Source organism: Dreissena polymorpha, chromosome 16 (assembly GCF_020536995.1).
Source record: "Dreissena polymorpha isolate Duluth1 chromosome 16, UMN_Dpol_1.0, whole genome shotgun sequence".
In the NCBI taxonomy this organism is placed as follows: Eukaryota; Metazoa; Mollusca; class Bivalvia; order Myida; family Dreissenidae; genus Dreissena; species Dreissena polymorpha.
This window is the reverse complement of record NC_068370.1, coordinates 34,686,047-34,699,708: the sequence shown is the minus strand read 5'-3', so window position 1 is coordinate 34,699,708 and position 13,662 is coordinate 34,686,047. Positions and strand designations below refer to the sequence as shown.

General features: G+C 35.5%; 1 protein-coding gene across 11 annotated transcripts in view; it reads right to left on the bottom strand.

Annotated features, from left to right (window-relative positions):
- The window catches only part of LOC127862116 (kelch-like protein 21), a 167,450-nt gene extending 154,888 nt beyond the window's left edge, over positions 1-12,562 (bottom strand). For 9 of the 11 annotated variants that reach the window (XR_008040452.1, XR_008040447.1, XR_008040455.1 and 6 more), the window contains exons 1-2: positions 4,414-4,648; positions 2,351-2,435 (exon numbers count right to left, since the gene is read on the bottom strand). Coding sequence is in view for 1 of the 11 variants with exons in the window: in XM_052401104.1 (XP_052257064.1) it covers positions 2,351-2,435; positions 4,414-4,617 (289 nt within the window). In the remaining 10 variants the exon portion in view is untranslated. Of the gene's footprint in view, positions 1-2,350; positions 2,436-4,413; positions 4,652-12,481 lie in introns of those variants that run through there. The other 2 variants (XR_008040446.1, XR_008040448.1) reach the window with 2 other exon arrangements.
- Positions 12,563-13,662: the final 1,100 nt, after the last annotated feature.

The following is a 13,662-nucleotide window of genomic DNA, read 5'->3' as shown; positions in this document are numbered from 1 at the left end:
GCGCTCACCTTAGACCCATAGGAAGTAGCTAAAAATGTGACTTCTAGAGTGTTCACAAGCTTTTTTAATATATAAATATCAGGAAAAAGACCCCCCCCTGGCGGCCAAGGTTTTTTAACCATCCGAAACATTTTTGAACTCAACCGTCGTATCCAGAAAACAAATGTTCTGACCAAATTTCATGAAGATTGGGCAATAAATGTGTCTTCTTCACTGTTCACATGTTTTCATTATATGCATATAGAGAAAACTGTCCCACCCCCTGGCGGCCATGTTTTTCAAATGATCACGACCATTTTCAAACTCGTTCTAGATATCCACAAAACCAATGTTTTGACCAAATTTCAGGATGATTAGGCAAAAAATGTGACTTCTAGAGTGTTCACAAGCTTTTTTACTATATAAATATATGGAAAAAGACCCCCCCCCCCTGGTGGCCTTGTTTTTTTAACATCCGAACCATTTTAAAACTAAACCACGGTATCCAGGAAACAAATGTTCTGACCAAATTTCATGAAGATTGGGCAAAAAATGTGTCTTCTAGACTGTTCACATGTTTTCACTATAAACATATATACAGAAAACTGCCCTGCATGGCGGCAATGTTTTTCAACCGATCTTGACCATTTTTGAACTCGTCCGAGATATCTATAAAATCGATGTTTAGACAAAATTTCATGATGATTAGGCAAAAAAGTGACTTCTAGAGTGTTCACAAGCTTTTTTTACTATATAAATATAAGGAAAATGACCCACCCCCCTGGCAGCCATGTTATTTTACCCATCCGAACCATTTTCACTCAACCGTCGTATCCAGAAAACAAATGTTCTGACCAAATTTCATGTAGATCGGACAAAAAATGTGACTTCTAGAGTGTTCACATGTTTTCACTATATACATATAGAGAAAACTGCCCCGCCCCCTAGCAGCCATGTTTTTTCACCGATCTGGACCATTTTCGTACTAGTCCGAGATAATAATGAAACCAATGTTTTGACCAAGTTTCATGATGATTGGGCAAATATTGTGACTTCTAGAGTGTTCACAAGGTTGCTCTATTGCCATATAAGTAATACTGCCCCGCCCCCTGGCGGCCATGTTTTTCAACGGACCGGAACCATCTTTTAACTCAACCAACATAATATTAAGACAAGCATTTGGACAAAGTTACATGAAGATTGGGCATCAAATGTGACTTCTACAGTGTTCACAAGGTTTTTCTTTTTTTTTTTACCTAGTGACCTAGTTTTTGACCCAGCATGACCCGGTTTCTAACTCTGTCATGGTATCCTTGGGACAAATGTTCTGACCAAGTTTCATGAAGATCGGACAATAAATGTGGCCTCTAGAGTGTTCACAAGGCAAAATGTTGACGACGAACAACGCACGCGAGACGGACAAAAGGCGATCACAAAAGCTCACCATGAGCACAATGTGCTCAGGTGAGCTAAAAATGAAACTTTAATTGGGAATTTTTTGAACAGCAATTGGGAAATATGTAGATTATTTCCAATTGGAAAAGTGCAATTTTCCGGCACTTTATGAAGGAAAAAAATCCCTGTAACCATAAAAGTAGAAAAGAATAGCAGCTGGTCATCATGAACTAGTACAATCGTATACATGTATATCACGGCAGTATGTCTGATATCATAAACAATAATTAATATATACAGTAATAAATCATCCTGAACAAATTAAATCCTATACATCAATGCAGAATGTCTGATTATAAACATAATTACAGTAGTAAATCATCCTGTAGCAGTAAAAGATATCATCGCAGAATGTCAAATCATAAATGTAGCATATAAAAGCAAATAATCTTTAACAGGTTCAATCATAGAAATCACTGCAGAATGTCTTATCAGAGTAATTACTGAAGTCAATCATCCTGAATATGTTATGTCAAAGTTATCACTGCAGAATGTTCGATCAGATTAATAACTGAAGTAAAATCATCCTGAATATGTAATGTCAAAGTTATCAGTGCAGAATGTCTGTTCAGAGTAATTACTGTATTCAATCATCCTGAATATGTCATGTCAAAGTTATCAGTTCAGAATGTCTGATCAGAGTAATTACTGTATTCAATCATCCTGAATATGTCATGTCAAAGTTATCAGTTCAGAATGTCTGATCAGAGTAATTACTGTAGTCAATCATCATAAATATGTAATGTCAAAGTTATCAGTGCAGAATGTCTGATCAGAGTAATTACTGAAGTCAATCATCCTGAATATGTAATGTCAAAGTGTATCAGTGCAGAATGTCTGATCAGAGTAATTCATGCAGTCAATCATCCTGAATATTTCATGTCAAATTATATAAGTGCAGAATGTCTCACACTACCTTGCACCTTCTCACACATGCCACTGTTGTATAGGGACTGAAAGTAGGGGCAGGCCACCAGGACACACCAGTGGGCCTTCATCTCCTGTAACAGACAAATATATAATGGGGCAATTATTTATACCATTGGCCTGTTGGAAAATCACACTTTTATAAAAATGACTAGCATAAAAAAGAAATATAATTTTTATTTTTTATTGCATATTTAACATATGATGGAAAGTAAAATGAACAGAAATTGTGTTATTTAATACATAATAAACAGACTTTCGCTTACAGAAAACACATATTTTTCTAATACAGTAAACACATATTTCTCAAATGTTATTCTTACATTTAAAAGTATCATCAGCCATCAAGACAACATAAACCACAAAATGATGCTCCGAAAGACAACCAGACTTAAAGTCTGACTCACACTATAAAAAAACTTGAAATAATTATGTTTTCCAGAAAAATTTTCTGACAACAGCTTTAATTCTGACAAATGTTGACTTTTTTTAATTGTGTCTTATACATTAATAAATCATAATTGTGTGTCCTACTGTCTCTCTGTGGTACTTGCAATCCAAATGATGTACTCACAATGCCTGGAGAATGCCATCATTATCACAGACCTTGAAATAATTAAGTTTAACAGGCACATTTTCTGACAAAAGCTTTTAATCTGTCACATGTTAACTTTTTAAATACAGTCCAACCTGCCCGAGCGACCGCCTGTTAATAGCGACCAACAGTCAATAACGACCACACCGATTTCCTCCCGAACAATTTCACTATATATTGAACCTGCGAATAAAGCCCACCTGTGAACAAAGACCAACGACCACCCTTTTACATTCCCAAATCTCCATTTTGATAGCTTAAAACGACCACTGCAATCATAAAAATCAACGATTTCGCAACTTTCAAAACACAAAATGGCCACCAAAACGCTGCGTAGTCACGTGATACACATCTTACCAGTGGACTCGTCGGTCGCTATGGAGATATATGCAAGTGACAGTTTATTGCACTCGATAGCAGTTGTTTGTTTATTTAGCATGCATTGCTAATTGGTAGTCGGCTGCTTCTTTTATGCATTTGACAGTTTGTCAAAAGTGTAAAAATTTGCCTTTGTATTTAAGTGACTCGCGATTAATGTACTAATTGCCGAAAATATCAAAGACAAATTTGTGGCTTTCATAAACTCATTAAGGAAATTAACGGTTTCATATCATTTACGATGCCTATTAAAGACAAACATTTTGATTGTCATTCTCTTCTTAGATTTCTCCGTAATAAGACGTTCATAGATTATAGAAAAGTAAATTGTCAGTTCAAGTTAACCATCATGGCTTCCAAGCGTAAGTTCTTGACGTTGGAAGAACGCGTTAAGGTCATTAGTTTGTTATGTAAAGGACACAGTTGTAGACGAGTGGCTAGTGATCTTGGTGTAGGAAAAACTCAAATTCAGAGCATTTTAAAGCGTAAACATGAGATTATGGACGAATTCGAGGAAAACGTAAACTGTGAAAGTAAACGCCCTAAGCGTGAGTCGGAATTCGCGTCAGTGAATGACTTAGTGCATTTACTGGTTGTGTAGTAGTGATTCATGTATAAATGTTTGCTATGTTATGTGTATTTTGTACTTTGTTCTTTGTAGAATTACATGTACATGTACGTATACATGTCTGTCAATAGTTATTTATACAGTATATGATAAATTAAATAAATAATAAAAACATAAGGGAATAGAAATACAACCCGAATAAATATACAAATGTAAAACAAAACTGTGTTTTCAATCCTTTATTTCATTATACATGCATAAGTATTCAAACATTTAAACAATAGAGCACATACATAGATAAGGTACCTGTTAAAAAACTACTAGCATATTTTGCAAAGTTTCGATCGACCCTGCGAATAAAGACCACCTGTGAACAAAGACCACAACGACCAAATCCCTTGAGTGGTCTTTATTGACAGGTTGGACTGTAGTATCTTATACATTATTAACTCATTATACAGTAAGTGTGTTAAACTGCATCTCCGTGGATTTGAAATCAAACCGTACTCACAATGCCTGCAAATGCCAGAGTAATGTCACAGAACTCAGACTGGGCACACAGCTGGTCATACAGATGCTGCATCATCTTCATGGAGTGAACTGTGGAGCTGCCCATGTCACGGGTGAACGACCTGTCAACGTCCCCATTGTAAGACGAAACCTCATCCATCTGTCTCTGTCTTTTGACATACTCACCCCATAAGGAAAAATCCATCCCGATGATTGGCCTGTACAAGTCGTTAAATAATCTACAATAAAATCATTAAGCACTGATTTCAATAGATTTTGAAAACAAAGCGTCAAATGACCCTGGGGTTGAACATTTAAGGGGTCAGATGAAATTTTCAGGGGTCAAAATAATGAAGCACAGGGTTATTTTGTATGTGAAACATTACTAGATAAATTATCTGTTCATGTTTCTTAGTATACATTTTAGTCTAATACATGCGATTTAACACACGCTGCATTATAAAGGATTAATTACTTATTTAGCGTTGAAGTAACAATTGCATCAAAATGATGCAAGGCAGATAATCTGAAGGGGTCGAAAAGGAGGAAATTGCAAAGTGCTTGCATCAAAATGTAGGATTCTGCTTCAATTGAAATCTCTGAAATCATTTATGAATGTAACTAATACAATTTGATTCTTGTAATATTATCAACTACTTATACAATTTGATTCTTTTAATATTATCAAAGTGTTGATGAAGTTGATATTGTCATTGCAATGTGTAAATAATAAATCAATGAAAATGTTCCTTCGGCTGTTAAAAATATATTATTCTTCAATAGATTAAATAATAAATGTACACATTTTAATACAAAACACAAAATTTATCATAATTATGTTCCATTTAATCATAAAAGAAATAGTACAGACCACTAAGGGCTTCCTCTCATTATAGCGACTGAAAATGCAGAATGGACATAGTATTGGCAGAGGTCTGTTAATATTTGGGGACTGATTGGGGAGTAAGTATAATGCAAGAAGCCATCTGTGATATATGTACTATTTCTTATCTGGTACCACACATTTTAACACCTACAGTATTTTACATGACTTCAAAACTGTCCCTATAATCAGGCCAATAATTAAAAGAGACATATGCCACCCGAAACAGGGCTTTGAACTAGTGACCCCAATTTCAATAGGGGTCATCTACAGTCGAAGGTCGATGAACATGTGAAGTATTAAGCCAATCAGTCAATTTGCAGATGAGTTAGTGATCGGAAACAATTTTCACACTTATTGTGACAGTAACCTTTACCTTTTACCTAGTTACCCCAATTTCAAAAGGGGCCATCTACTGTCCAAGGCCAATTGGCATGTGAAGTATCAAGTCAATCTGTCAATTGATTGACAAGTTATTATTAATATACAATTTTCACACTTATTAAGACAGTGAACTTGACCTTTGACCTAGTGATCCCAATTTTAATAGGTGTCATCTACTGTAGCAAGCAAATCAGTCAATTTGTTGACGAATTTTTTATTAGAAACAATTTCAATAGGGGTCATCTACTGTCCAAGGCCAATGCACATGTAAAGTATCAAGCCAATCAGTCAATTCTTTGACGAGTTATTGATCGGAAATGATGTCCACAGTTATTTTGACAGTGACCTTGACCTTTGACCTAGTGACCCCAATTTCAATATGGGTTATCTACTGTCCAAGACCAATCCACATTTGAAGTTTCAAGCCAATCGGTCATTCTATTGACGAGTTATTGATCAGAAACCAAACTGGTCTACCAACAGACAGACCGATCAGCATCTTCTTTGAAGGGGGGGGGGCATAAAAATGCTGAACCATGCACATATTTGACCTTTGGCCTTTATTGTTTCACTAATAATAGGGGATTATATCACAAAACAAGAGCTGACTTTTTTTTTGGGGGGGGGGGGGCAGTAAAACTCTCAGGGGCTAGCATTAACATATTTGGTAACAATAATTTCAAAAGATTAAAGAGATATAGTTTAAATGGACAAAAATTGTGGTATTCATTTTGTGGAAATAATATATATCATTATCCGTATAAAAGCACCAGTGAAACTCAAATTAAACATTCTGTCTACATGCTTATATTAATTGCGCATCAGTGACTTCATATTCAAACCCACTTGTATTCTCATTATTATAATAAAAGGTTACACACTATTTATTTTGTACTTTTATTATAATTAAATGTTTCCACAAAAAAATCTTTTAATTGCATTTTTCAGTAAAACAGCAGGAAAACCTCCTCTTGCAGTTCTGCCTACAGGCATCATTTGCTTCAGAGGATATTTATCTGTGGCAATTGCTTTAATTCTTAATGAAGACACTTATTTTAATTGGCTGTTAAAATAAATAGCACAAACCAGTGTATTTAAATGCTAAAATTGTGCAAGAAATGATCATTGACCCAATTTACCATAATGATGTCTCATGGAATATCAAGCCCTTTAGAGCAGCTGTCAAAGAATTAAAAAAAGCAATATCATGTATAAAAATTACTTCCACATATAGAGACAAGAAAATAACGTTTAAATGGTTCCTGGCAATTTGTGGTATAAACGTTTTTCGGTTAAAAAATTTAAGGATTTCGTTTAAACGTGATAACCTTACTGCCGATTGAATTATGTCCAAAAATAATACAATATTTTCAAACAAAGGATCCTAGTCACTCATTCCTAAAATTGTCTGATATGTAAAGTATTAACTGTGTTCTAAGGAGACGATGGTAAAAAATTGTTGAGTTTAATATAGTTTTCATCAAAATTGTGCCATTCATATTTGTAAATAACGGAGGTGTGACTATTTTCGGAGGTGTAACTTTTCTCAGACAATGGCGTAGCAATTGTGAAAGGCATTGGTGGAATAGTTGGAAACCTGATTCTCGCAACAAATTGGGAGTTAGGGAGATATATATGTTAGTAAGTAATAACGTCGTTTAATTTTGATTGTACATGTATTTGATTGTATGAGATGTGTAATTACAACGTGAATGACTGTCCAGCTGAGTTATGCAAGCTTGCAATGTATTTTCGTGGCAGCCAGATCGATTCTATAAAATGCTTTTGCAAGTTTGTTGTTTCATGACCGCTTTTCGGAAGACTTTTGCGAACAGGCATCAATTCATTCATTTAGTGTTAAGTCTTTTTTGTTGTTTGATACAAAGATTTCGCAAAACGATTGTCAATTGATGGAGTAGTGAGCTTCGGAAATTGGATGGTGTGCTGTAATCAGCAGTTCAAGGGTCGTAGTCGCATACCTTGTAATATATATAATAAAAAAGTTTTTCCTTTGAGATTTTGTATAACAAATGATGGACAATTTAGATGGGTTTGTTAGGGGTAGAGAAGTAGAAGAGGGGTGGGGGGTGGTAGCAACTTATGCAGAGGACCTGTGGTCTTAACAACCGAAAAAAAACTATTTATGGGCTCATGCTGAGACTTCACTTAACATCTGTGGACCTATAAACATGTCTGACATAAATATCGATCTAACTATTTATCTATACTGTCCAACTCCCCTTTCGGGTATTATTGACAGGTGCGCAGTCAGTGCAGATAAAAGTGTTAAAAAGTGAAAAGTGTGAAAGATAAAAGTATGTTAGATTAATTATAAGGTGAAGTGATTTAAGGTTAAAAACTGATATAAAAATGTCTCTCAGAGTTCAAGGGGCAGAAGGAGAAAGCAGGGACTGCTTAAACCCTTCAAGATCATGATGTAAAACTGTAGTGGCAGGGAGGTTGTTCCACATCACAATAGCGCTTGGGAATAATGAAAACTTATAATAATTTGCAGCGGTATGGATCTGTTTGTAGGAGAGGGGGTGCATGTGACGAGTGAATCTGGTGGGTCGCTCGATATATGATGGTAGGGGCACAGCAACTAAACCTTGAACAATTTTGAAACAAGAGATGTGTTTGTCAGAAACACAATGCCCCCTACTGCGCCGCATTGAAATAAAATTTCTATTTATCATTTGGCAGGTATAGAAATCATCTCCCTTTAAAGGTTATTACTTCCCTTGAATGTTGTCCAATCCAACCGGGGCGGGTGGGGGAGGATCTCACAGTCAATTATGACCATGTCAGACATCACTGACAACCAAGGCCTGTGGTTTAAAAGAGATCATAGCCAGAACCTGTTGTTGAAAAGAGATCACAGGGGTCTGAGTTTTTTCTTTTTCATATATATAACCAGAGTTGATCATGTATCTATGGACATGAGTCCACAGGTATGTAATGAACATCAAAGAAATTATAATTATATTATCATTTAAAAAAAACTTTGACAAATCAATCATTTGGGTTATAAATAATCAAAATAAATCTGTACAGTAACTGTGAAAAGAACTTCAATCCTGGGTAAGGAAATATATAATATGAGATTTATAATTATATAAAATACTTCCCTTGAAAATAATTGTCTGTAACAAATGTCTTTATTTAGTAGCAAATAATTAAAAGCCACTACCATGACTGGATTTACCACTCAAAATGTGCAGCTCCAAGAGATACACATGTATGCCAAATATATAAAGTGGCTATGTTCAATATTGAATAATCTTCTCCCTTTTTAAAGCTTATTACTTCCCTTAAATCTGTATTTTTTACCGTAGACCGTAAAGGATGACCTTGACCTTGACCTTTTACCACAATGTGTTTGTCAGAAACACAATGCCGCCTACTGCGCCGCTTTGATTTATTTAACAAAAATATATACATGGGCAGGTCAGATAACTATGTCCATTTAAAGCTTATTACTTCCCTTGACTTTGTTTTTTCGACCCTAGACCTTGAAGGATGATGTTCACCTTAAAATTTTACCTCTCAAAATGTGCAGCTCCATGAGATACACATGCATGCCAAATATCAAGGTGCTATCTTCAATATTTAAAAAGTTATGGCCAATGTTAAAGTTTTTTTGGGAAGGACGGACAGGCACACTGACAGTTCAACTGCTATATGCCACCCTACCGGGGGCATAAAAAAAATAATTTAGTGTCATTTCATCTGTCTTGTAGGGTCTGCCAACCAAGTTCCTGCTGCATGGAGGTGTAGTATGGGGAATAATTATGCTTCACTGGCATATCGAAATTCTTAACTAGTCAGCCCGAAATGTCTAAAAATTTTATTAGAAATTCCCATGAAATTAAGAGTATTCAAACAATATTGGCGGAATACACACTTTTCCAAATGTGAAATACTAAAATCGTCTTAGCAAAAATCATGGTTTAACAAAAGCTGTCTCAATCGGAAGACATATGCCCCAGAAAAATGATTTTTTTCGAAACCTAAACGCAGTTTTTCAAAACCTAAACGCGGACCCGAAGTTCAAGGTCAAAGGGGTCGAAATTTGTGTGCGTATGGAAAGGCCTTGTCCATATTCACATGCATACCAACCGTGAAGATAATATCTGAAGCAACATAGAAGTTATGAGCATTTTTCGAAACCTAAATGCAAAAGTGTGACGGAAGGACAGACGGACAGTGCGATCACTATATGCCCTCCTTTGGGGGCATTAAAAGAACAACCTTCTTCTGGAAGTTGACAAATAAATATGGTTTCCAATACCTTTCTGACAAGTCAATACCGGTAGGTGTATGAGTCAGGCCTGGCTTTGCACATTTGACCTAGTTCTTCTTACAGTACAGCCAAAGCGGCACAAACATAATCCGCGGCTACGCCACGGCCAGATTATTAGTACGCGGCGGCCGAATCGTGTTTTCATGCGGCGTATCGCCGTGGCACTTGGCATCGATCCGCGCAATGACACCGAGTCTGTATTAACCCCGCGTACTTTTGCGGAGTAAATCCGCCGCATACGTACGCGGCGGATCGAGTGAAAGATATCCACCTACATGTACATACATGTATGTGTAGCATAGAATTAATTATGCGCAACTGTTAAGGTTTCGTTCGATTATCATTGTTAAATTTGTAATTCGAAACACACTTCCAAATTTTAATGCTAACGCGACCTTTGGCAAATTCTAGCGTCAAATAAACAGTGCTAAAATATCCTTTGTTTCATAAAAAGTGCGCGAAAATTATGCATACATGTAGAACGTCGTTTGGAAAGTTTGGGTGAATGTTGTGTTGTATAAATACATGAACATCACGTCAGGCGTAAATCACGTGTTCAGTGGAAAAAAACGCCCCGATTAGACGTTATTTTCATCATCTCTATATAGTAACAAATGCCAAAATGTATTCGATACTTAAGGAAATATCGAGAATGTTTGTGTATCGTAAATATTTACCAGCATTTGCTTTAAAACTGGAATATATGGGATTATCGGGTAATTAGTAGCGATATTAACTGTATAATATGAACAAAAAAAAAACATGTTTGTATACGCATATTCAAACAATAGTTATATTAAGCTGATGATTAACAAAACAACAAATACGTCGTCACCGTCTTGATTATTGATGTGGCTTCAAACTGCTAATTTTCTCAGCTTAAATATAATAGCAAAATCAACATGCAATTAATTTATAAATCCACCATATGCTGGAGCCTTGACCACTTGTATTGTGCGAAAACATAATTACGTGACCTTGTTTATGTGTGAAATTCATACACTACGGGCGGGAAACAACTTAATTGGCCAGACACATTAACTATGCTTACATGTATATGCTAATACAATCCGCGCACAATAAGTTTATTATGATTTTAATTATTATTATAATTGTTCTTTCAAAATTTGTTAACTACATGTAACTAATAATTTTAAAAAGATTTTTTATTTCATGATGCGCATTGTTCTTGTTCAAAGCGGCATCATGTCGTGTATCGCGGCATGCCTCGGCGGACAGATGCGAAGTTTCGCGGCGAAATGCGACTTGCCGCCGCATACTGACGCGGCTTCAACGACTGACGCGGCATGGAATTGTTTCGCCTTGCCGCTGCGGATCGCGAAATACGTTTGTTCCGCTTTGGCTGTACTGTAAATGCTCTGAGCTTTTATGTGTACATACATACAGCTCAGAGTTCTTCCTGATATAACCAAATTTCATGTCAAAATATTAAGTCATTAGTTTATCAATAAAATCGAAATTCAATCAACTAAATACATCGTAATAACACAATACCGGTTACCATTGACATCAATTTGCGTGTTTTGTGGATAAGGCTCAAGACAAAAAGTTGATAAAAAACATAATAAAATCAAAATCAGAAGTTTTGAATTAAGGAGGTGCTGGAGATTGTAAGTGAAGCACGATTAGTGACTAGACACAAGATATATCTTGCTATGGATTTCGAAGATAGTCGATGTTTACATAAGCATATTTTCGAATACGGATTATTTGATGATTTCCATAACAAAACTTACACATTTTCGTGTTAGAAACTTGGATTAATATTATTATTCTAGGAGAACATCTCATCAAGCAAGTTCGTTTAATTTGTGAATATAACAAGAGATGTGTTTGTCAGAAACATAATGCCTTTCTTCTTCATTATTTTTATCGAGTGCACTGGGATTGTTTCCCATATGGCCATCGCCCCCAGAAAGACGTGTTAGTTGGTTACGAGGATAGTGCAAGACACAGGAGACATCCCGTTCCATATTTTATATGTTCTGTAATTAGACAAATATAAAAACAAGAAAAAGAATCATTTTATTCCTCCATTTGTTACAAGTGGAAATCTATTTGATATCTGACTAGTTTACGCTTTTAAGTAAGCGTGTAACAAAACCATGCGAATTCCACAACGTTTCATTTTTACAGAATCAAAGAAGTCTTCTGTCAAATGTTTATTTCGAATTATTGTTAATCCGAAGTTTTTTTAACGGTCCCGACGACTTCGAAATAACGGTATTGAAGTGTATATATATCTATATATATATATATATATATATATATAATATATAATATATATACTAGTATCCAGGGTACGTTACTTCCACCTGTGCTTTCAACTTTCTATTCAGTATTCTGCCCTTTCTGCTTGTTTTTCAACTTAAATCAAATCAGTTATATCATGAAAATGACTACATCTTAAAGTTATATTCAATGTAAGGAAAGTTGAAACTTTATGGATTAAATGATAATACTGTAGACGTCATATACCTGATTTATTTAGGCGTAAGCAAAATTTCTTCTACAATCTGTCCGCCATTGCAGGCTACATATCACTATTGTAATTGAGAAAAACAGATTCGGGTCAAGACGGCCAAAACATATTACGGCCAAAACCAGGTATGTGTATTAGTTAATACACATACCTGCCAAAACCCTTGATAACCATTGATTGTAATGGCGATATTGTACTTATAATTCAAATAATCAGTTAAACAATGTCTATAAAAGAACATTGGCTGAAAAGATCTACTTTTTTGAATGATTGAATCTAAACTTGAGGTAATAAATCGGCGTTTTTACAACTTAGGTCACGAAACAGTGAGGTCCCATGATGCTATGAAAGACACGTAAAAATGTTAAAACTTCTACAAAAGATTGTCAAAAAAAAGTATTATTGACAATAAAATACAATTCTGCGAATAATTTTCGATAGTGCTTAAATAGACATGTGCAAAGTTTCAACAGAGACGTAGATATCTCTGGTTTCAATAGGATTTTTGCAATAGTTACAGAGATATTCACTTATTGCAGGCACACCTTATCCTGAATTTCATCTTAAACCTTAACATGATTGTATAAGAACCAAGGGGGCCATTGGTCCTGCTGATAAGTTCAAGGTTATAGTTTTTGGTCAGTGATTGTTCTTCAAGAACATGGATAGGTGAGGAATGTTTTCAGCTGTAGTAGATAAATAGATATTGAATTGTTGCCCCCAAACTTTAACATAACTGAATTTTTAAAGTACAAACGGGGCATTACTCTGCTAATTTCAGATCAGAAATATGGAACTTGGTCAGTGTCCACAAACAATGTGCGTACCCGGTAGTTTCAATTGAATACCTGCCATAGAAACAGAGATAAGAAGATGTTGCACGGTTATTCTTACACTTGGCTAACTACATAGAGGGGCATAATTCTACTAAATTGCTGGCCAGATTTCTGGAACGTCATATGTGCCCTCACACAATGATCCCAAACATATGTGTGAAGCTTCAGTTGAATACATGGAGATGCTGCACATAAATGTTGACCAAAGCATTAAGCAGACTCCAAAGTCGCCTTTTGGGTGAGAAGTATAGCTTGACTATTCAGTGAATACGTGTAGTACAGCTAAAAATAAAGTGCAAACATTAACATAAATTTTTCTGAGCTTAAGCAGATTTTTCCCC